The sequence below is a fragment of the Brachypodium distachyon genome, chromosome 1 (assembly GCF_000005505.3).
Source record: "Brachypodium distachyon strain Bd21 chromosome 1, Brachypodium_distachyon_v3.0, whole genome shotgun sequence".
Lineage (NCBI taxonomy): Eukaryota > Viridiplantae > Streptophyta > Magnoliopsida > Poales > Poaceae > Brachypodium > Brachypodium distachyon.
Window position 1 is genome coordinate 72,850,485 of NC_016131.3, and position 24,068 is coordinate 72,874,552.

Genomic DNA, 24,068 nt, shown 5'->3' on the forward strand with positions numbered 1-24,068 from the left:
AAAACAAGAAAAAAAAAAGCTGATGACACTACATTGGCAACCCCTCGCATACTGGGAAGTAGTAATTATTTAGATATCTTGGTCAAAAAAAAAAGTGGTCAAGGAAAAGAAGTACTCCCTCTGTTTCTAAATACTTGTGGTGCTTTTAGTGCAATTATTTAGATATTACTGTGTACATAAAGTGTATAAAACAAGATGGTAAATTACTGGAGCTCTGATGAAGTGTGAATCAGCATATAGTCGGTATCTCTGTTTATTTTGACCGTAAAGAGGCACGGTCTCTTCCTTCAAAAAAAAAGAAGAAGAGGCACGGTCTCTCTAAACAGCGAACTGTTTAACAGGACACGAGGATATGACAAACTGCACTTTGGAATTAGAGCATCCATTGGACATCAAGTTACTGTGAAGAATAATAGTGTTGCGACAAGTGATGACAGTATCAGAAAGGAATATCAGCCTGTTAACGTGCCAAAAGGCAGATGCTACTGAACAAAAACCATCACAATTCTGGCCGTGCAATAAGAAATATTGGTGTCTGATTCTAAGAGCATTTAGCTTTTCTTATATAACGTTACTCGTCAGAAAAGCAAGGGTGCCGTCTGCTTTGCGGTCCAAAAATAAACCAAATACTGGCTTTCTTTCTTGGCGTCCTTTTTCCCTTTCTAACTGCTGTGCGGCAATTTCTCCAACAGGTTATGTGTGCTCATCGCCGGCCCCTCAGTCGCAGGGATGGTTGGCATATATGCCCTTGCTTGCATTATAAGAGATAACATGAGCCTGCTGGAGTGAACTTTTTTCTATACATGACTGTCAGGCCAACGTGTAACATTAAAGATACAGCTCTTGCTAAACATTCATAGACTCCACCTGCGCAAGATGCACCGGAGATTCAGCTCTGCGGTATTTACATGACTGTGCATATGCAAGTATCCAAATATTCATCGTCCGAGTCACTTGAATCACTGCAAAGTATTAAGAAAATAACCTCACAATTAGAGGAAGAAATCAGTTTCTTGCAAGCTAATAAAACAAAGTACTCACTATATATCTGTAATTTCACAATGCGTATAAAAGGTAGTGCTCATTTCCAAATAAAAAATAATTTGGAACTGGAAGCTGATCTAGAAGAACTACGAAGAAGACATATGAGAGATTGTTGGCAAGTGAAGTGAATATCTTGAGATAAAAAAGGCATATGCCAACAAGTTTCCCTGGGCCAATGTGTAATGCTGCTCCAATCATCATGGCCCATAAAACTGTGCCTGAGAAGACCACAGCCTAGAGTTTGCTTAAACAGTTAAACAAACATGTAGGGTGCCATCATGGCCCCTATCAAACTATAACTGTAACATGCATCCAAAAAAGATGTGGTGTTTTCCTAAATTACTCTCAGAGTAACAGGGTTTAGCACAGATTATTCAACTGTGATCAGATTACAGTTCTGAGCTCTGCAATTTCAAGGTTGTTGAAATAATCGTTGGGACTGCTGAAACAGCCTTGTGTAGGCAGTAATAAGATGCGCAGTTTTTGCATGGACCAGATGCTGGTGATCTAAGTCCTGATCGATTGAATGTAGATGTTACCCCAATCCAGCAATTAGAGACAAGGTCCACACATTGAGGATGGTCCCACAAGATGTATTTTTGGAGCTACTCTTTAAAACTGCTTCTCGGTATAGTAATATAGTTGGTTGACCTCCCAAAATCTGCTCTTCTTTTTGTGTGAACCCCTCCCAAAATCTAGTCATTTCATCAGATTCGTAGTACAGTAAGTTACCAAACAGACAAGCGATCAGAAGGTCATGCCATCATAGTGTAATCCCAACGGGCAGCTAATCAGATTGGGAAGGAGTTCTGCTCACCAGTTCTTCATTTTTCATTGCAAGCTAAAGCTTTGCGTGCAAGAAAAAACTAATCTAGTACTAAAACCTTGCAGACTCAAAATATGTACCTAAAAACTGATATGGAAGATTTAAACATTTCCTGTTCTGGTGCAGAAGAGGCAAATTTCTCCTCAGACATAGGCCTTAGGACAATTTATATAACTACGGATCCTATAAAAGGAAACACATGACTATCCTGTACTGCAAGTTAATCAAAGTTTAATTGGTAGGCATACATGTCATCATTTTTAATGACATGTGAGAATTAATGATGTTGGTAGCAATTAGTTTGACACTCTTTTGCTTCATGCTTTGCAATGGAAGAGGGCTATGGCCTATGAGCCTTTTACTCTAGAAAAAAAATGTCACCAATTTTTAAATATTAACTCATTCTATGTTATGAACCTTTATTTACAATATGGTAATCTGGGCAGGATAAGAGCCTGAAGGCCGGGCCGCTGGGCATAAGGCACTCACCCTGAACACCCAGCGACAGGGCTCATCCCTGACGTGGAAGAGAGGCTATCAGGCTTAGAGAACCCTACCAGTGGGCTGGGCTACCAGTTTAGCCCATAACTCAACTGGCCAATTTACTGTATATAAATAATAGAATTCATTGTTAATTGTCTGAACTCTAAATTACTTTTTGGATCTACATTTGTTAGTTGAAAAATGGGGAAACAAGTTTCCAATAATCTACTGCTAATTAGCGGCAACATGTGCTTCTCCACCTCCACATGCATAATCTATAAATGTATTTTGACTGAATCATTAAATTCCACTGATCATGGCTTGACTGGAAGTCCAGAACTAAAACGGGATACAGATTAAGCTATATTACCAACATTTGAAGTGCCAATTGAGAAGCATGTATAAGTTACTTCCCATATAACAGCACATATTATTGCGCCTGTAATATAGCAGAAGAGCATATCCAAAGTAAACTACGTCAATACAATGTTTTTCTTAGAGATTAAATGACACTTAACACTGCTACTGAGGGACTAGAAAATGTAGCAGGCTTCAGGATTAGAGATCAGAATTTTCCACTCCATTTTCAGTTGTAGTATCATTTACAATCCTTGATAATACATCAATAAAGACCATTCTCAACATCCAAAAAGGATGCCCAGATGCACACACGAACAATTACAGATTAGTTGCTCAAGGCATTATGCAAGCATTTTGTGAAGCCACTTCTTAACTTTACGACAGCAGAAACCAATATTATAAAATGTTTGTATGCTAGAGTTACTCAGGTTCACCGAGACCTTAAACTGAATTTATAGCTCCACTTTATCTCTGAGAATTTCACCAGAAGCATTGACCCCAGTTACTTGAATTAGATGTCCAAAAGCCCTCAGGCCCACTAATTCAGTTCACCTAGCTGATATTGGCTGATTGTGACACTCCTAACAGATCACATGATCGCATGTTCGAATGTAGTGTACTGCCAGAATACATGTCGATTGATAACTGAACCTCATCCCCCAATAGTTGCGGCAATAATTTTCCCTTTTCCAGCTTGACGACAGACGCCCTTGCAGGTGGTCTACCTATTCAGACAACTCCTACAAAGCTAATTTTTGTGGTTTAGCTAAACAAGGAAACACTGCACAGAACTCATGGAGCTCCATCGTATAGTCATCAAAGGAACTGTGCTAGCCGGTACAACAACAATCAATCTGATACAATTACAGCAGCACAAACAATGAAATGATGCGTGGAAGTTAAGCGGGAGTTTGTTTTACCTAGGCTGGAATTCCAAGACCTCGGCGAGCTTCTTCCCGTGGCTATCCTTCCACTGCACGCGCCGCTTGGGACCCTTCTGGCCCTTGCGCGCCGTGCCGCCTGGCAGATGCCGTGGCAGCAGCGCCTTGCGCTCGCCGGCTCCGGCGTCCTCCTTCGACCCCGCCGCCGGTGACGCGGACGTCCTGGACCCTGCCGCCGCCGGAACCGCGGACGTCCGGGACCCCGCCGCCGCCGGTGAGGGGGCAGGGACCGGGTTCTTACCGCCGCCGTTGCAAGAACTACTCCTGAAGCTGCGGCGATCCATCGCCGAGTGGCATCAACTCCGCGTCTTGCGGAGTTCAACGGCCCCTCCTCCGAATCGATTCGATTCGTGCGGCTGGTTGCTCGAGGCGCGCCTCGGGCTCGAACGCTACGCAGCAAAATCCGGATTGGATCTCGAGGCCGAGGAATTCCAAAATGCCCAACTGATAAACAAAAAAAATCAAAACGAGAAGGAATTCGATAAGAAAAAAAAATTAGGCGTAACCAACGAACGAGCCGAATCTACGGATAAACAGGGCAGGCGAACATTCGCGCAACGACAAGCAGAAGAATAACAGGAGACAAACCGAATTTGGCGCAGAATCGAAGCGAATTTCGGGATCGAGAGGAGGAGGAGGGTTGTTGCCTTCGGGCTCCAAAGGCAAAGGCGAAAGCGACGGAGGAGGAGGGGATTCGGATGCCGGAGTTGGATTGGATTGGAATCGGGAGGAGGGCGAATCCGGCGAGCCGGTATAGGGGCGAGCGGTGGTGACGGCAAACCCGCGCGCGTCCAACTTTGTTCCTTTGCTCCCTAACCAATAACCACCTCCCTGTTTGCTCCCTCCCTTGTTAAGATTTTTCCTTTTTGTTTTTGTTTTTAGGAATATCCTTTTGTATGAACAAATTTTTATACTGTTGGATATTATAAGGTCGAGCGACATGCTACAATCAAGCTCGTGATAGTGGCAATCATGTCTTAACTGGAATGATGGTGACAACAGAAAGTGGATTGTACATGGTCTTTATTAATGTGCAGGAGATATGTTTGCCGCGGAATTGTTTGTCAAAATAAAATTAAATATCCTTTATTTGCATCAACCTTAGCTGGTTTTAGACTCCGCTCTATCGTACGAGCCTGCGATGGGGGACTTCTGGCGGTCTCCCTCGCTTTTGACGGCTGTTGAAAGGTAAGGGAGGCCTTAGATTTGTCCAAGGTGTGATTTTGGCTCTCGGCGGCAAAACGGTGGCGGCAACGGTGGTTTCAAACTTTCGAATACGTTTCTCTTGCTCCGTTCCTTCCATCTCGGCGATACTCATCCCATCATCTTGCGACGAGGCTCATGAGGACTGATAAGGTCGGTTTTCGTCCGGATCCAGATGATTGTTTAGGAGTATGCTACGGTTGCTGGAAGCAAAGGACCAATCATGACGGGCATTTCCGAGAGGTTTTCTAGCAGGCAAATGTTTCTGATCCAGTCATCCTCTTTTATTGCGTTGCGGATAGGTCAAATCCATCGTGATAAAAAGTGTAGAAGTCTGTCGTTTGGAGGTTAGGTTTCCTTGGTTGCGTGATTGAGGTGGTGGCGACGCAAAATTGGTTTTTTGTTCTTGGATTTCAACCTCGTCCCGGCGACACTCCCTTGGGTGTTTACATGAATCCCGGATTATATACATTTGCGAGAGGATGTGGCCAACGAGTGGTGTACCTCGTTGTTGGATATAGATAAGTGGCTTTAACTTGCCCCGCCTGCGACTTTTTCTTCGGGAAGTTGGTTACCGTGGACCGTAAGTTTGATGGATTCCCGTCTGCAATCAACAATGTCGAGTTGGCTCCGATAGAAGAGGGGTAACGACGACACGCCATCGTCTCATGCTGGTGGAAGAAGACGGAAAGCTCGGCAACGACATTGATTACATTTTTCTTGTGTTTTATTAGAGGTTGTTTAATGAAGATTCTTGTTTTCTGAAGGAAAAAAGAAACTCATGATAGCTTTGGCTTCTGGTGTAAACTTATGCAAGGTGAGCCGGCCATTTTACGTCCATCACGGTTCACGGATACCCACAATCAGACGAAAACAATAAAAATGGCAAAATGCTAAAAAGAAGATGGGTATAGAAGACTGATTTATCGCTCTCGTGTCGAGATTTCCTTCATATCACATCACGGTCTTTGCTTGAACAGCCTTTTTGCTGCAAAGACGAGGTTTGTGCTCGAATAATAAGAGCCTATCATGGACTTTGTCCTTTCCATTAAGGTACAGAGTACAGACAGATGAACAAAACACTTGATCTAAACAGATAGTTACAGCCCTAGGCATGGCACGAGATATTAGAAAACATCTTACGGCGTTGCCTAGGGCAATTAATCAGGGCTACAGCCCTAGGCATGGCAGCTAATACAGGCACAAATCGTTAGTGATTTGGCCAAAAAAAGTTAACTCACAAAAGATTAGCCCCAGGTTTTCCTAATTGATCTTAGTAAAGCCCTAGACTTTGGATAAGCCAACGCATGCACACGAAACATGATGGAGAATGTAGCAATAAAAAATGAGATCATGCACACTTTTACACCTAAATTATGTGCAAATTTTAGGTTTGTAGGAGTAATAACCAGCGGCCGCACGATCTGACACACCTAAAGTTGCACGTATGCATATGCATGCTTGTTTTTTTTTTTTTTTTGAGAATAACATGCATGCTTAGTTACACGCTGGATTATTTTTTTTAGAAAAGTTACACGCTGGATTATTTTTTTTAGAAAAGTTACACGCTGGATCGGTGCGTAATTTCTGGTCGAAAAAAACCCAACCCGTGGCATCGCAGGCTCAGATCAGAACCTGAGGCTTGGCAGTTGGCATAGCCCAACCGTGGCAGTACGAGCCCAATCCACCGAGCCCGGGACGAGTAGCTTTCCACATGGTCTAGGCCCAGTTTCTCCCAGGCATCTCTCGTCTCACCTCACGAGTCACGACGAGCCGGGGCTTGTCCGGTGGGGGAAGAGAGAGAGAGACGAGGCGCGGAGAGGAGAGAGATCATCCAAAACCCCAATCCCCGCAGCCACCACCGACGCCAGAGCCCCGCGAGGCCACCGCCACCTCCGCCACCTGCCGCCGCTGCACTCTGCAACGCCCGGATTCGCCGTTGCTCCAGGTTTCCGCCGTTTGTCTCCCGAGAGGTACCTCTCCCCTCCCTGCAACCTCCTTCCTCCTCGCCGTCCGTGTTCCAGGTTCCACGCGGCGCGAGTACCGCGTTCCTGGACTGGATTAGAGGGCAAGTGTCGCCGGGTTTCGTATAGTTTCCGCTGCGCGTTATTGCTAGCTGCCATGCCCCTGATGCTGCTGCCTCCGTCTCCTGAGTGAGAAAATAGGTCGCGACATTTCTGACGTCTCTGCTGGTGCGATGTGCAGGAATGAAGAGCCGCATGCTGTGCCGGAACGCTCTTCGCTTCTCGTGATTATGCTCCCGGGTCAGATAATTTAGGATCTCGTTGTGCTCGGCGAGATATCCTGGTTCGAGGGGGCAAGATGAGTAGCAGGACAGAGAGTGAGAAGGGTTCCGAGCGAGACGCGAGTTTGACAGCTGCTCGCACGAGGCCTCTGAGCATTCAGGAAATCTTGCTGCGACGTGAGAAGAAGGCTGCTGCAGAAGCTAAGAAGACCAAAGAGCTCCAAGGCAATGATACCAGTAAACCTAATCACTTGGAATCAGGAAGAGGACACAAAAGCAGAAAGGAACTCAAAGATGCATCTGTGGAGGGTTCCAAAAAGGAGAGCATTAGAGATACACCAAGGGAGGACCAGAATAAGGATGATGTGAGGCGTACGTCCAAGGAAGGGAGCAAGAAGGAAAACATGAGATATGCACCAAAGGAGGTCTCCAAGAAGGAGAACTTGAAAGATAGGCGAAAAGACGGTTCCAAGATGGATGACTTAAAAGATACACCAAAGGTTACAAGGAAGGATGACCAAAGAGACGCACCAAAGAAGGGCTCCAAGAAATTGAAGTCCACCATAAGAAACGATAGTCAGTCAGCTGGTAAAGACGAAGTCACTCATGGTTCACAAAAAACTAGCACAAGCATGAGAGGCCTGGCTGATGAAAGCAAAGATGCAAACCATGGTAGAACCAGAGCAAGAAATGCTCATACAATAGGATATGAGTCTCTAAAGGGACCTGGGAAAAGATGGAATGGTGAAACTGTTGACAATGATAGAATCAAGGAGAAGAGCGAGAAGCCGCGGAATGAGACAAAGAGGAAATTCCATGGTTTTGATGATCAGATTGAGAAGAGTCAAGATCTTGATCGACCGGTGCTGAAGAAGCATGATTTTGCGCGATTCCGGGACTCCAGACACTCTGATAGAAATGATGGGAGGAAAGAGTATGGAAAACCATATGATGAAGAGCCCAGGTCAAAAAGGAGAAGGTCAAGAAGCAGGGATCATGATCGAGAAAGACGTGACAGATCTGTCTCACTATCCCCAAGGGAACAAAGGCGTAGCTACCGTGGACATGATCATGACAATTATCCTCCAGGTAGGAAGTATGCTGAAACCGACAGGTTTAGGACATCTGGGAATGGTGGACACAATGATGGGTCTTACCGGCGATATGAAAGTCGGCTTGGTGGCTACTCACCAAGGAAAAGGAAGACAGCGCCACAAGATGAACAAATGACTGCCAAGACTTCTTTTCCAGTCGTTCGATCCCCAGAAAGGAAATCAGCAACGTGGGATCAGGGTCCTGCAAAAGCAGACCAATCTAATTTCTTTACTAGTTTGCAGCCAATTGTTAGTCAAATGACCTCTTCTGTTTCGGTCAGTTCTAGTGCACCAAAGCAGAACTCTGCCACCACGCTTGAGACTATATTGTCAGGGAATAGTTCGTCTATCGATTCTGTCCAGCTAACACAAGCAACACGCCCACTCAGGAGGCTGCACATTGAGAATTTACCTAGTTCAGCGTCAGAGGATATGTTGATTGGTTGCTTGAATGACTTCTTTCTGTCATCTGATGTTAACCATATCCAGAAGTCTAAACAACCATGTCTTAGTTGTACGGTGAGTGAACTACCACCTCACCTCTTGGTACCGGTTTGCCACATTTTCTTCATGACATTCATCGATGTCCTTTGTTCCTACGCAGATAAACAAGGAAAAACACCAGGCCTTTGTTGAATTTCTTACACCAGAGGATGCTACAGCAGCACTTTCTTTTGATGGAAGATCTTTCAATGGGTCTGCTTTGAAAATTAGACGCCCCAAAGAATATATTGAAATGGCAGTAAGATCTTTATACCTTTCACATATCTTCTCAAATTATGGTCTTACCTTTTCTCTTACCAATTGCTTGGCTGTTGATTTAATCTGGATGATTCTCAATTTAGAAAGTTTCCAGTGGTATTTGCTGCAATAATCAGTTGTTCCATTTTCCTGTTATATTTTTGGAACTTGCCAGTTCAGATAATCGTTACTTGGCAAGACATTGATGACGTCTGTTTTTGGTTAGCCTTTCATTCATTAGATTTTTCTTTAAAGGTACTGTCTTGTGAGCTGAAGAAACACCTTAGCATTATCACGATTTAACAGCATATAGCCATTATATACTAGGCTGTGTGGTGCTCTAATTGGGCTACTACAAATCTGTCGAGTACTGTATAACATGATGCCATGCTCAGCATATTTTTAGGATACAAGAATATCCTTGTTGTTCCACTATGTTTCTATTTTTCTTTTACTGCTTGCCTTGTATGACATATCCAGCTTTGGATTAAGAATTCATTCTGCGGGTAAATGATTTGGTGTTACTTGATGTTCCTGATATCAACTCCCTCCCTCACATGGCAGCCTACTGACTGCTTGACTTTGTCATCAACCTTCTGCCTGCTTCAAATTATTGTTAATTACTTTCTACCTTCAATCATTTTCTTTACTCTTGTAATGATATTTGTTGGTGGCGATTTGTTTACCCTCGCTGAGATTATGTATCACCCATTTTATGTGGTTGACATATGTATGATGATCTCTTGATTAGTTGATTCGATTGATTTCATTTTGGAATAATTGTTTGTTCTGCACAAAGTTTGAGACTATGATGCGTGGCATAATTTTTTAGATAACTCAACAAAAAAGCTTCCGTAGCAATCTACATGTTTATATAGTCTAAGTAAGTACTTGTATGTTCCAATGGATGGACTTACAATTTTAGCCATGTATGTATTGTTTGATGTTCTTTTCTTTATATTCAAAAGCTTCATGAATATATGGAATTATTTGCAGCTAAGTGACTTTCCTCAACTTGCAGATGTTCTTTCCATTTTATGCTTGGATACTGTTTTTTAATGGCTAGGAAATAGCACTCCGAGCACCACTCTTGTACTAAATGATAGGTTTTCATAGGGAAGAAGCTCTTTGCTCTGCTTGTGCATTCTATTACTTGAAGATGTCCAGCCTCCAAACAGTGCAGTAATGAAATCATAGCAAAAACGACATCATGCTTACAATGTCATAGTCGCTCCGTGTTTTCAATTTGTGCATTTTCAATCTTGAAGTACCTTTTCCATAATTTTGTATTCTTTATCTAGATAGAATGCTGTGATTAATGCTGCTTTTGGTCCAGTGCTCTCATGAATTACTAAAGTAAAAATTGCTGAATAGGTTGGTTGTCAAATATCATGTTCAATTCTATTTGCATGTTTAACCTTGACATATGCATGCTTTCTTGTTTCTTTTGTTTGTATGCAAAAGTAGCCTAGAGTAGTAATTTCAGATTTACTCATGGTACGAAAATTATTCTAGACTGCTGTTTTGGATTTACTCATGGCATATATTTGTTGTATCCTTCGAGAAGTTTTTGTCTGACGGGCATGTTGGAATCTCTTAAATAGGGTATTTTAATTGGGTGTGTCATAATTCACGTTCAGGATCGTGAAGCAAAGGAATTGTAAATCAGGCTTCCTGGTGTAGTGCCTGTATTATGTGACTGCCACTTCTTCCAGAATACATTGGTTGCTGATTACAGTGCTGGCCGAGTGCTTATGGTGTTCAGTCCATGGAAAAATAGGAAGACTGCTTGTACAACATGGTTCAAGTAAATTTATTATTAGTGAAGATATGAACATGATGATTGTTAATCATAACCATCTAATCGTGGCTCAAAACGTTTATGATCTTAATTCATGATAGCATGAATGCGTTGTGGTAGTCTGAGCTGCCAATGTTTGAACCGATTCTGCATGTAGTTTAAGGTGACAATTAATTGTTGGCTTTACTTTCTATTGTCAACCATATCATTTCGCTGCTCAGCATTTTCATGGACCAGATGATGGCATATTTTGTCCCCCAGTCCCTCTACTTTGACCCTGGGTGCAGTTGGGAGTTTTTACTCTCCCAAAGAATTGATAAGTGTCTGTTTATAAAATCGATATAGTTAGTTCTTCTCATAACCACGACTGACAAGGTAAATGGCAAACTACTTCTACCGAACTGGAAGTGGAGGCATAATTTGTAGCAATCCAGGTGCTGATTTGACTTTACCAGTAAAATAGGTATTCGTCCTAAATGACAGGTATTGAGGTGGGTAGGTGGTCATTGGCCTTTTTATTTCTCCCTGGTGTCTTCTCTGTTCCTCAAATATATAAGCTCTGTCCAACACTTGCAGTGCAAGAAAGGACAGATATGGAAAAAGAAAATCCATATCTACCTCAGATGGAAATGTAAGCATTAAGCAAGAGAGTGGAAACGAACAAATCCAGAATAGACTAAACTTCAAGTTAAACCAGACTAGTTTTGAGCACTTTTAAGTGTGGGAATTACCAACCGATTCTCCACAAAACTCACTTAGCCAGCATACTTTAAAGTTCTTTCTGCTCCCCACACTGGCTCACCCCAGTTGCAATGATTGATTGCTTGGGTGCAGTTTTCTCCAGGTTTTATTTTGAGGGGTTGGGGATCAGTTGGTCCATCTCAGAGTCTGCACAGCTAGATGACTTTTTTTTGTACCCGAAAACAGTAGGAGAGGCTAGATGACATTGATGATGTGCTTTAGCCTGTTGGTTAGAGTTGGTAGATTGCAAAACCATATCAGCATTCACCAAATGCAATCATTGCTCCAACTGGGGAGGATACAGTATACAACCATGTGAATCTGCCACGATAGATTTTCCTATCAGGATTATGAATTGAAGTCTAACAGAAGGACCAAACATAACCAGGTTTATAAGTAAACCGATCTATTTGGCTTTAGAATACAAGTTGAGCACAAACCCTAGAGGAACTAGAGGGACTAAATATGCCATGATCCTGTTGTTTTTAAATGACTTTTTGGCTGTCTCGTTAGTAGATAACTTGTAAGATGCCAAATCATTAGTTAAGATGGAATTTAACTTCCATTCATTTTTGAGGCAGATATTAAATAATAATGTTTAGACCTCATTCAATATTTTTGATAAAATTATATTATTATTTGGCCTACAAGTTACACGTGGCTTACATCTGAATTCTATCACTAAATGTGAAACATGATTCTCACAAAAAAAGAACCTGAGAACAAATAAGGAGAAACCACATTTATATTTTATTTGCATGCTATGAACTGCATTTACTTCTACTGAACTGTATTTCAAATTTATCTGTACTTTTTTTCACCCTAGATTCCTTTTTATCTTTTTTTTAGGATGCTTACTCCTGAAATTCGTACATTTGCTATTTAAGACGTTTGGTGCTCTTTATTTGTTGTTACTTACAAAAATGTCCATCTAACCAAGAATGCATACGGTGCTTATCTGATGTCACCAAAATTGTTTTGAATGTCTGACTATAACACAATCCTTTGTACTGTCAATACATATAGCAATACAAAACACACTTCAACACTAGGATCTTGTTCAAGTTCTTACACATATCCCAACATTTGATGAGACCAACTCCTGAGTTAAAGGTTGTCGAAGTGCCTTATCTAATGATATATTTAGTAGCATAGGAACACTGGCTCAGGCCATGCACCTGCGCAAATATTAAATGATGACGAAATTATCATTCAAGGTGCTTGAAATGATGTTATTTTTTCTTTTGACGTAGTTTGCTTATATGTATATCAATACTGCACATAATTTGGTGCTGCACTTTGACTATTGTGTTCTTGTAATCCGATTGACTATCTTATATGATTTCTTCCGCATTCAAGTTGATTATAATTTCCAAAACCTTTGTTTATTGCACTTTGGATGTCAAGACCCACTGTTTGTTCTGTGCAGAATGTTGTTCCAAAGAAGACCGTTGAAGAGATTAAATTAGCATCTGATGTTGCAGATTCACCGCACAAGGTAAGTTGCAGAGTTAGAGGCTTGTATCTGTTTTTAACTCATCAGAATACGAGAGATTATATTTACAGAGAGAAATGTGGCGAAAAATGTTTTCACATTTTCAATTTGTACTTTCCTCCTCAAATATTTGATACATGTATGTATAACTGGTATCAGCTATTTTCAAACTTCTAGAACACAATAAGATTGGACTAGTAATTGTCTTTGCCTTTTCATGTCCTGGCCTCACCTTACAATTTTGCAGATTTTCGTTGCTGGTATTTCTGGTGTTATTTCATCTGAGATGGTAATACAGTTGTGCCCATCAGCATATGTGCGCCATATATTGCTCTGCATAGAACCGGCTATCGAAGCATACATTCCTGACATTTTACTGTACTTCCCAATTCTTTCAGCTCATGGAAATTGTTAGTTCTTTTGGCCAGTTGGCTGCATACCGCTTTCAAGATCATGAGGCCCTCAGTGGGCGATGTGCATTTCTTGAGGTATGGAAGTCACGTTGCACCAAAACTAGGGCTTATGAATATAAACTCAACATGCTCATCTGTGATCAATTTGTGTGAAACAGTACATCGATCACTCCATTACAGACAAGGCATGTGCTGGCCTCAATGGAATGAAGCTTGGTGGGTGCATCCTAACTGCTGTTCAGGTGTTTCCTAATCCTCTCGAGGTACACCATTTCCATGCCCATTCATGTACTGCTTCGTTCCGTTTGATTGTTTCGATTGAGATTTGAGTCATAAGCTCTTACATTTGAATTTCCAGGCTTGCAATGAAGCTTCCCCATTTTATAGTATTCCTGACAGTGCCAAAATGCTTCTTGAAGCACCAACAGAAGTCCTGCAGCTAAAAAATGTGGTATGCCACAGTTTTCCATGTCAAATAAACAACTTCATTTTACATCAAAACCATGAGTTTCCTTTTTTTACATACTAGATTGACACGGGGGTCGTTATAGAGGCTTAAGCACAAAAAAATATTTCCATTTGTGCTGGTTAAATTGGAATGATACAGCAGTCATCCTCATGTCACTAATCTATGATATAGTAAAAGTTATAAACGCGAGTATCAACCCATCACTCAATTGTTCACTTTGTAGTTATGCACTTGTGAATTATTGACGAACATGCAATATATGTAGTTTGACCGAGAAGAGTATTTGCTACTTTCAAAATCTGAGCTGGAGGAAATAATGGAAGACATACGCATGGAGTGTGCAAGGTATGTGATTCTGTGTTACTTTAATATTTTATTACTCACTGTGATGTGTAGTACCTTACATTATGGACACGATTCACAGATTTGGAGCAGTCAAATCCATAAATATTGTAGAGTATCCTGCTAGCAGTGACAGTACTCTACAGGATATCATCGTTGAGCCCAAAGATGGACCAGTAAAGCTTGAGCCCACTGAACATTGTGCGGAGATTGTAACAGAATGCTCTTCACCAAGTAAGAGTATATCAGTGCCTGGTCATTCTGATCCTGCAGAAACTAAAGATGTAGACCACCCTAGTTCTGAGAGCCAGGAACACAAAGAGCTTGACACACTTTGTGAATGTGATGTGCCTGCAGCGGTAGATCAGTATACTGACCTAGATCACATCCATGCTACAGCTGCTGACCCTGCATTGGATCAACATATGGAGGCTGATCATATGGATTCCAAGCAAGCCGTCCACATGGATTCCACACAAGCTGATCATCATGCTACTACAGTAGATGATGATAGTGCAGTAGGACATGCAGGCCCAAGAACATTGGAGATCTGTAGTTCTACCACACCAGGAGATGTAGTGGACACATCCGAAAGGGAGAATCAGCAACAAGGCACTAATGACGTGAGTGAAAGTGGTGCGGAACAATTACCTGAAGCTGGCACCAGAGACGATGCATTGGTTTCAGGCACCATCATGCTGGAAGCTGGCTCTATACTGGTAGAGTTCATGCGGAAGGAGGCTGCATGCATGGCCGCACATTCTTTACATGGACGGAGTTTCGGCGACAGGTCCTTGTCTGCTGGATATGCCCCGCATGATCTCTACTTGCAGATGTATCCGAGGTGATTTCTGCTGTGATGAGATCCTGATGTTCCGATGACACCTGAAGCTTGCGTAAGGCCTTGTAGTTCTGAGCTTCTGGGTGAGTAGGTTAATTGTCAGTCAAGTAGATTTCAATCAGGATGATGTACTGTTAGTTGGGAGGAAATCTAGGAGATCCATAGGACTAGCCCTTTTGGGCTGAAAACAATAGAATACCAGTGATCATAAACATTTTGTTCTTAAGTTGCTACATGTGTTTTTGCAATGAGGGGAAAGAACCTAAACACTTTAATCGTTGTTGACTAGGATTACATGGGTACCGAGTCTTTTTTCATATGAAAACAGACATGCATATACTCTCACTACACTTCCGGGCTTCCGGCAGGGTAGTGATAATCAACAAGACAGTTCCACTAGCCGCACAGGCATAGGCCCCTGGAGAACTCAGCCATCGACGAGGCCTTGAGCACAAAAATTCCATGAATCCTAAAAGGGCCTTGAGCTAAGGAATGTCATCACGTGCAGCGCTGAATGCATCTGCATACGTACTTGTACACACACGCCTCAAATTTGATTTGGACACAAAAATCAATGAACATATTATATGCCTTATTCGAAGGCTTATGTATATGTTAAAAGGAATTGGATATTAAATTAGCAAACAAAATGAATGTGCTGCTCGATTACAATGGAATTTATGTCTCGGTTTGGCTTTGGCTTTGGCTAGCATGCCGGTAACAAACTCCTCGGCTTGTAATGTGTTGCTCAGTGTGGCCTGTCAAGTTTATGGATTTGGTCATGGTTTTACGGCATGCAATAAACTCTGTAAAAAGTTTGGTTGTATGCTCCTATGATGGAGAGGTCAGGGGTGATAGTTTTCTAAAAAGAAAAACTCAATATAAACAAGACAAAGATTTTTCTAGTAGCAAGACTTTTTTTTTAAAGGCTAGCAGGTGTAAAGTGAACCTTTTTAAAACACCACCACACCATATATGAACAAGACAAAGATTTCATTTGTGCAAGCTCTTTCCAAATTACAGTGAACCTTTTTAAAACACCACCACGCCATATAAAAATCACAAAAGCAACAAGTTGGCTGTTATACAAGAACTGACAGGGAAGTGTGTCATGCTATAATTCCAAAATGGCTGTATAATGTGTTTGTACTTTTACTATTTTATGTACCGTGTATACTATACGTCTTTTGCACAATCCACTAATCATCCTAAATGTGTGATCTACATGCTCGCAGTTTTATTATTTCCTCAAATAATACGGTTGTCATCTGAAAGATTCAGCTGGGGCAGTTTCTTCGAGAAGAGCAGCAGCCTGAAAACATTCAGCAGCTTCAAGTGCTGCTGACCTGCCCTCTTCATCTTTGTAGGTCAAGCCGAGGTTAAACCACGCAACGTGGCTTGTTCTCTCCAGTCTCAACGCGTCAGCCAAGAAGCACCTTGCAGCAGGCAAGGACCTGCCTCCACGCTGTCCAAGAACAACAGCAGCTGATATCATACTCGGTACATGCTTGGATTCGATGTCTAGTGCTCTGGAGTATGCTCCAAGAGCTTCCGTCAGGAAACCTTTTGCTTCGTGTAGCTTTCCTGCATTGGTAAAAAAAATCTTGTTGAGCAAGGGTTCTTGAGAATGAAGAACATGAGTGGTGCTAATAATGTGAAGCACCTGTGGCATGATAGGCCAAGGGAGAATATGGATTGATAGCTTTTATTTTCGATACACAAAGCTCTACATCCCTCCATTCTGACAAGCTTAGGTACAAAAGGGCCAGATCATACCATGTCTCTGTTTCCATAGTTCTATCATCCTCCGTGCCCTGCAAAAGTTGCACAACGGTATCAGAGGGTTCTCCACTCCTTTTTCAAATGGAAATCCCATAACTACATGTGACTAACAAAATTAGGCCCCCCTTCATTTCAAAAACTATAATTTTAACATGAGCATTGTGTTAACAAAAAAACGAACCACATCATATATCAACTAGGCATACATGATTCAAATTCATAGGATACACGTCATTCCAGCTGTCATTGATCAGGACATGATAAAAGTTGTCATGTCCTGCTTTAAAAAATATACTAACACATACAGATTTTTATTTTCAATTTTCATGAGATATGCAAATAGATATAGTATAGAAATACGAGAAAAATTGTAAACATATTAAACATATCAGGTGTTTGCTTGTAAAAAAACATCCAAAGTAGCTACCTGCAACATGAAAATCCCAGCCCCGGAACTTTTCGTCCTAAGTTGGATGACAGCAAGAAGCTTGGTATAAGTCTCAACTGCCTTCTTAACTTGCCCCTTTGAGGCCAGTATTTTGGCTTTGGTTTGCAACAGCTCACCTTGACACCACTTCCCAGTCTGATCAAGGGCCGCATTCACAATGGATTCAGCGTCGTCAAACTGTTTTTTAGCACTCATTATCCGAGCTATAAGAAGCCAACTCTTCAATTCTGATCCAGCCTCCAATTTCAGTAGCTTCTTCGCATAAAGAGCTGCTGCATCCAATTTCCTCTGCTCAGCATTTTCTAGGCTGAGATTGTACAGTACCCTGAAATCTCTGCATTGCATCTTCTTTCTAGCAACACCAAACACCTGCAGTGCTTCGCGCTGCCAAGAAGCTCTCTGTGTGTCATTCGAAGCATATCTAGCTTGAGAGGATAGGGAAATGCCAAGGAAAAGGTCTGCGACTACCTCCAATTGCTCACAACCTCCATCTAGATTAGCGAGGGCTCTGCGTGCATATGAGACACCTTCTTCAGCATATGCACTGTTCTCACTACAAATTTTTGAAGCTAGAAGAAGTTCTCTGAGACAATTGGAATCCTCTCCAAACTTTAAAATCCTTTTGAGCAGATTAAGGGCGGATAGATCATCTTCTTCTGCTAGATAGCACAATGCAACATTGTACAACCACTCTGTTCCGTGTAACACACCAGGTAATAGTTTTTCAAACTGAGAAGCTAGAGGTTTTAACCGCCCTGACATGGACAATGCAAATGTCAAGTGATGCATCACAGTTGGATCCCTCTCAAGCCTCTTAAGGTTGAATTTCAGCAATAAAATCATCAAAAGAAGAATAGCTTCTTCTAAATTGTTCCGAGGTACAAATGAACCGTCCAGCTGGGATCGAAGAGTTGGAGTGCAGGCCTCACAGCCACTGTATAGGAGGAAAATAGCATGCTCCTTCTGTATTCTACCAATGGTCCTTGCATCGAGGTTCCAGTTACAAAGAAGAGCCCTCCTATATGAAGAGAGAGCTTCAGGATAAAAATCCCCTAATTTCCATAGCCCAGGAAGCAACTCGACGGCACTGCATATTGTTGCATTCAGGTTACTATCTCCAAAGTTGGCCGGTAAACCCTTAGGCAGTACCGATTCTACAACGTCCAGTATTGTACTACACTCCTGCGCAGCTTCTGCAAAACCAAATTGAGTTTTCGTCACGTATTTGCAATAGTATCACACAACTGAGGAAAAAGAGATTTAATTATCAGCATGCATATAAAATAGAGAGTGGGCACTGTACCTTTGAACTTCCCAAGATCGCGGAGTGCTACAGTTTTGAGATATGCAGTCTCCATTGTTAGATTAAGCAAGGGCATTGATGGATAAGTGGAGTATGGATCAGCCCTTTCTAGTCTACTGATAAATAATTTCACCTTAGGAAGTAATGCAGGAATATTTATCCCATCCAGCATACGAAGTGCTTCCTGAAAATGCCCCTGTTGGTATTCTACTCTTCCTAGGCCTAGCAATGCCCTTGCTTCCTGAAATTGTTGGTACTTAAACTTATGAACTACAAGAGGAGACCAATTTGAAACATTCACACTGTGACCACTATCAAGCTTATGATCATAAGACATCTTAGACATGTGAAAGAACTTAAATTGAGCATACCCGGAAAAAATGCAAATGATGTGCTCATCTAGCCTACAGGATGGACATATCCAGGGTATGTACTGTGTTGTGGTGATTGTGACAAAAATTTCAAAGCATCATAAAGCTCATCATATAATTATAACAAAGAGAAATGACAGACAAAGGCAGATATTTTCATAACAGCATGTAGAAGCTGATGATGACAGATGTTTTCGACAGAGTATCTTACCGGATAGACAACAAGTTGTTTATATATAAGGCACCTTTGTCAAAACATAAATAGTTCAGGCATCACAGAAAATGAAAAAATAATAATACATGCACTAGTCCAATAAATGAATAAATAGTCCAAGCACTCCAGCTGCGACAGTATCATTTGGCATGAAATAGATTGTACAAGGAAAACTTAAGGTAGGCACCACAGTAGACAGTTCCAAACAATGATCACATTCAACAGAAATACTCTGTTGGGCTCAGTATATTACTATATTTTGTCTTGAGAAGATTTAACAGGACGAAGTAGGAACCTCATAGTTAAGGGAACCGCCCTCCTGAAGGGACAACTGAGCTTCCTCAATATCTTCATTGTTGCCTTGCAACTCGACTTCACCATTTGACCGGACCACCTCATTCATCTGCTCCCCGGTGCACAGGCATTGCATCGCCATCCCGCGAAACACTTTACGAAATCTTCTACCCCTCTTTTCCTTTCCCTCCATCATGCTCCATTATTTATATTCGCCTTTGCTATTGCATTTCCCTGGTAGAATCAAGTATTAAGATCTAAATCATTGTTAACCATGATGTCGGGTAACTTTGGTGCTATTTGAGAAATTTTCATACAGAAACTACTGATTTGTACCTAATTGGATTAAAACATCACAATTTGATGCTATCAAGTTGGAATTACCGCTCCAGTTTACTTGTATATCAGCTATAGAATTACCGTTCCAGTTTACTTGTATATCAGTTACAACTTACAATTTACAAATATGAAAAATAAAACAACAAATAAATGGTTTTTGAAGTTTGCTCTGGGACAGCACAACATCAGTTTTTGTTTTTACTGTACGACAGCATCAGTCAGAGAGATTTGAACAAAGACTACAGAATTTGCACATACTACCCAAAAGAACATCCATTATTAAGAGTAATCCTAAGTTCTATCGAACCTGGGAATTTTCAACAGAGCAGCTCCACAGCTAAGTGCTAGTACTTCTGCAACAACTACTAAGTGCAGAATTGATTTTGATTGAGAAAGTCGCTCACCTGTACCATGCGTGGAAGGCTCAATTTCCGATCGAAGAACTTCCGCCCAAACAACTCAACGAGCTAATAAAAAAACCCGATTCGACCCTTGTAAGCACCAATTCGGCCCGAATTCGAACCGAATTGGGCGAATCGGGGAGCTCAAAACGATCAACGGGGTGATGGCAGCTCCGGGGGAAGCAGACGAAAGGGCGATTGGATTGAGATTCGGAAGGCCCGCTTCGAATTCCTCCGGAGCCGATTCCAAGAAACGCGAGCGGGCGACTACTAAATCCTCGTCGCCCACTCGAATTTGTTTACTGCCTGTTGGCTCGAGAAAAACAGGGGAATTAGCGAACCGCGATATTGAATGGGACACGCTACGCGTCCGCCAGGGCGATCCGATTCACCGACCGGCCGCCCGGACAGCCGTCAGATGCCCTTGGCTTTGACCGTCCAGCGTTCAATCTCCTCCCCGAGACCATCTTACAAATACGATTAAGACAACTGGTAAAATTGTTTGGAACCCTAATTGATTTATCGAATCCGATTTTCAGTAGGATTTTGTTGCGAGCATTTATTACTGAAGATTTTGTTTTTTTTGCGAAGAAAAAGATTTTGTTATATTGATCAAGAAATAATCCAGAAATGGGCCACGCTAAATTTACGTGAGTTCTTAGGATTTGTCACTTGTTCCATCAAAACCACGAAACAATGTACGTCTTGTTGACAAAATGTGATGTGTAAATAGTTTTTTTTAAGAATGTGTAAATTGTTTTCTACTTGGCCTTCCTTTTCTAGTCTAGTTTTCTAGTTGGCCTTCTTAAAACATCTAATGTCGTGACTCGTGAGCCCCGGGAAGACCACGCCTTGATTTATGAAACAAGGAACTGAATGATGGATCCACTTCACCAGAATGACAGGGTGTACACAAGTGACAACAACCTTTTTTAAAAGTTCATCTAAAAAAACTTTTTTTGAAATAGAAAGAAGTCAATATTTCACCCTCAAATGTGACCCTATAGGCGGATAACCTCCGAACTGTAAAACCGGTTATTTAGACCCTAAATTCCGTAATACCATTTAAATCACACCCTTAGCGGTTTTGGCGTTGACGTGGCACATTTGGAGTGGTTTAGAGGCTAAGTAGGCAAAGTTGCCTCTTGTTTGACCGATGACGTGGCACACGAAGTTGAAGATGGTGCTTTGGCCGGACAGGCGGGCGAAGTTTGCGCGGAACGGGAGCAGTGCGGAGGCATCGCTCCAGGCGAAGGTCTTGTCCCAGAAGTAGGCGACGAGAGGGGCGCCTGCCTTGGCGTGCTGCAGCGCGAGCTCCGAAGCGTCCGCGGCATTGAACACCTGCGCGGGCCACCAAGGGTGGCTCCGCACCTTGCACCACCCCATCTCCGGCGGCGCGAACTCGCCCTCATGCTGGAAAGCGCAGTCGTAGCGCGCGAGAGAGCCGCCGTCAGCGTCCGCCTCGTCGCCGCCCCCTTCCTTGTGTTGTTGCTGCAGCTTGGATCGGCCACGGTGAGGGCTCCTGAGAACCTCCTCGACATCCGGGCGCATGACGCGGAGGCGCGAGGGGCGCGCGGGGGTGGCGTCCTTGTTGTCCCCAGGAGCCTTCTTGGAAGCTTTGGAGCGCGTGGCCATGGCGGTGGCTGGACACGAGGCAACACGAGAGAGAAAGGGTTAGGTCAGGGCTCTCGCTGGGGTCTGTTTGGGACCAAGAAAACGAGGAGAGAAAGAGAAGGGCGGACCGAAGACTCGGGGAGCTTACAACTGAGGACGCGCTTGCTTCCCGGACGGGCTCGAGGTCGCCGGAGATCTCGCCGTAGGTCGCCGGAGATGGGGAGTCGAGTGGGGAATTGGAGGAGGAGAATGGGTTGTGTTGTGTGGGGAGGAGAAGAAGATGGGCCGGCTTTAAGAATTCTGGTTAAGACGGTAGACGCCGTCGTCGTAGATGCGGGCATGGTCGGGGAGAGCCAGCACGAGCTCGCAGAACAAGAGACAACTTTGCCTACTCCGTCTCTAAACCGTCCCAAATGTGCCACATCAGCCCCAAAACCGCTAAGAGGTGTAATTTAAATGGTATTACGGAATTCAGGAGTCTAAATAACCGGTTTTGCAGTTCGGGGGTTATCCGGCTATAGGGTCACATTTGAAGGAAATATGAACTTCTTTCTTTGAAATAAACTCTAACAGCAACTGAATTATCCTAGTCTAGGCCCGTTTAGTTTTTTTTTAGAATAGGCCCGTTTAGTAATTGAGGCCGCTGCGAGCGGCCATTGGGAGCGGGCCGCAAAGATCTGGGCCTCACATTGTTAAAGAAAACCTTTGTGGGCCTCAGGAACCCAATAGTTCATAGACCGCTAAAAAATGGACCGCAAGGCCTGCTCGGTTTGGAGAGGCAAGGGTCCTGCTAAAAACGTTCAAATTTCTCCAAAAAAAAAGTGCTAAACATCCATTTGGCGATTTATCTTTTGGTGACCAATATGTTCAAGAATTCACCATTTTTACGAACAAAAAAAGAGAGTTAACTTTCAGGTCCGGATTCAACTCGTGCCAGAGCCCAGAGAGGAACGAAAAAACAGAGGAATCTCTGCCTAGGGACAACCGTCTGCGTCCGTCCTTTCTCTTCCATTTTTCTCGACTTTGATTTCAGGGCTCTGGAAAAACCTATGCCTGTACGGCACCGTGCCGTACGCCAACCGTAGAAAAAACAAGCCCAATCCATCCTATCCTACGCTTGCTACTTCGAGCTACCGCCAGGATGAAAACAGAGAGTGAGACGACGGGTTCGAAACCCCATGGCAATGATGCGTCTGCAAGCTACGCAGGGATTTTTCACCGCTCTCGTGATGGGCCGTAGTAGCCAATATACGCAGGAGCAGCAGCCTTTGAGTTGAGGACAATCATCAGACAGTGCAGCAAATGTAACAATCAATGGGCTGCGTACTTCTTCTTCTTCAGGTTCACGGCGACAGGGAACGTACGCTAGCTTCAATTCTGCCCATGCTGCTGCTACCTCATCGCCATGGCCGGCCGGCCGCCATGCTTCTTCACCTTAGGAAAAACTACAGGGGGGCTAGCTCAGTAGCTGAGCTACCAGCCTACAGGAAGCAGGAAGATGGTGATTTACATGCTACATGTAAAAGCATTTTATACTGTATCTCTTTTTCGATTCTTCAGAATCTTGTCAGTATGGGCCTGCGGTTCTTTCTTTTTTCCAGGGCAAAAGTAAGGGGGGGACGCTAAATTTTACACGAGATCCCTGGTTCGTGTTGTTAATGCACTCGAGATCACTGTGTCCCTGGTACCTATAATTGGTACTGGAGCGTTTTCTGCAAAGAATAAAACACCAAGAGAAAGGCCGGCCGGATCGATGTGTTATCTCTCCACTGCTCATCTGAACCTCGTGTTTAATACAAGCAATCCAGTACCGTAACTCTTCTTGTCAGATACTAGTATCCCAGGTCTTCAATGCAGCACAGTATCCACATTTCCCTAGAGGCGAGGCCTGGTTATCACTGTCGTAAAAACACCTGCTCTGATGGGGTCAATTTTCTTTTTTACACAAGCATCCGCTATTTTACCCTACTTGGTAGTGGAGTATTGTCAAAGATGTGCATTGGGCATCTGGAGAGGAAAATAGTCAATAGTGACGCTCAAGAAGTTTTTCGAAACGGAGTGACGCTCAAGAAGTGAAAGATGAGCAAAGGAAATCTGGAGAATAGTGAAGTTCAACAAGTGAAGATCATGATCAATGGACATCTGGAGAAATACTTGAGCTCGTAACTGCATTAATTGTCAAAACAAGCTTTGGGGTTCGTCATGTCAATGATCGATCGAGACAACAGCTCGCCAAAGTTCTGCTCAAATCTCTTACCACAGT

At 42.9% G+C, this 24,068-nt stretch overlaps 3 protein-coding genes across 5 annotated transcripts; 1 reads left to right on the top strand and 2 right to left on the bottom strand.

Annotated features, from left to right (window-relative positions):
• Positions 1-353: 353 nt before the first annotated feature.
• On the bottom strand, positions 354-4,515 carry LOC100840053. The gene is made up of 3 exons (XM_003558805.4): positions 4,243-4,515; positions 3,634-4,098; positions 354-962 (listed from the first exon to the last, which is right to left on the bottom strand). The coding sequence occupies exons 2-3, from the start codon at positions 3,936-3,938 to the stop codon at positions 905-907; spliced, it is 363 nt and encodes a 120-aa protein (XP_003558853.1). The 5' UTR covers positions 3,939-4,098; positions 4,243-4,515; the 3' UTR covers positions 354-904.
• A 2,097-nt stretch (positions 4,516-6,612) lies between these two features.
• On the top strand, positions 6,613-15,327 carry LOC100840355 (splicing factor U2af large subunit B). Of its 2 annotated transcripts, XM_024457663.1 has the most exons (11): positions 6,613-6,830; positions 7,063-8,715; positions 8,801-8,938; positions 12,909-12,977; positions 13,222-13,263; positions 13,373-13,462; positions 13,546-13,650; positions 13,746-13,838; positions 14,122-14,201; positions 14,281-14,432; positions 14,598-15,327. In XM_024457663.1, the coding sequence occupies exons 2-11, from the start codon at positions 7,180-7,182 to the stop codon at positions 15,044-15,046; spliced, it is 2,754 nt and encodes a 917-aa protein (XP_024313431.1). In that variant the 5' UTR covers positions 6,613-6,830; positions 7,063-7,179; the 3' UTR covers positions 15,047-15,327. The 2 variants fall into 2 exon arrangements, with proteins under 2 accessions (XP_024313431.1, XP_003558854.2); XM_003558806.4 differs by having other exon boundaries at positions 6,615-6,830; positions 14,281-15,327.
• A 688-nt stretch (positions 15,328-16,015) lies between these two features.
• Positions 16,016-20,662, bottom strand: LOC100840666 (protein NPGR2). 2 transcript variants are annotated; one of them, XM_003558807.4, is made up of 6 exons: positions 20,195-20,662; positions 19,453-19,685; positions 18,573-18,813; positions 17,249-18,462; positions 16,703-16,853; positions 16,016-16,623 (listed from the first exon to the last, which is right to left on the bottom strand). In XM_003558807.4, the coding sequence occupies exons 2-6, from the start codon at positions 19,645-19,647 to the stop codon at positions 16,304-16,306; spliced, it is 2,121 nt and encodes a 706-aa protein (XP_003558855.1). In that variant the 5' UTR covers positions 19,648-19,685; positions 20,195-20,662; the 3' UTR covers positions 16,016-16,303. The 2 variants fall into 2 exon arrangements, with proteins under 2 accessions (XP_003558855.1, XP_010229237.1); XM_010230935.3 differs by having other exon boundaries at positions 19,453-19,708.
• Positions 20,663-24,068: the final 3,406 nt, after the last annotated feature.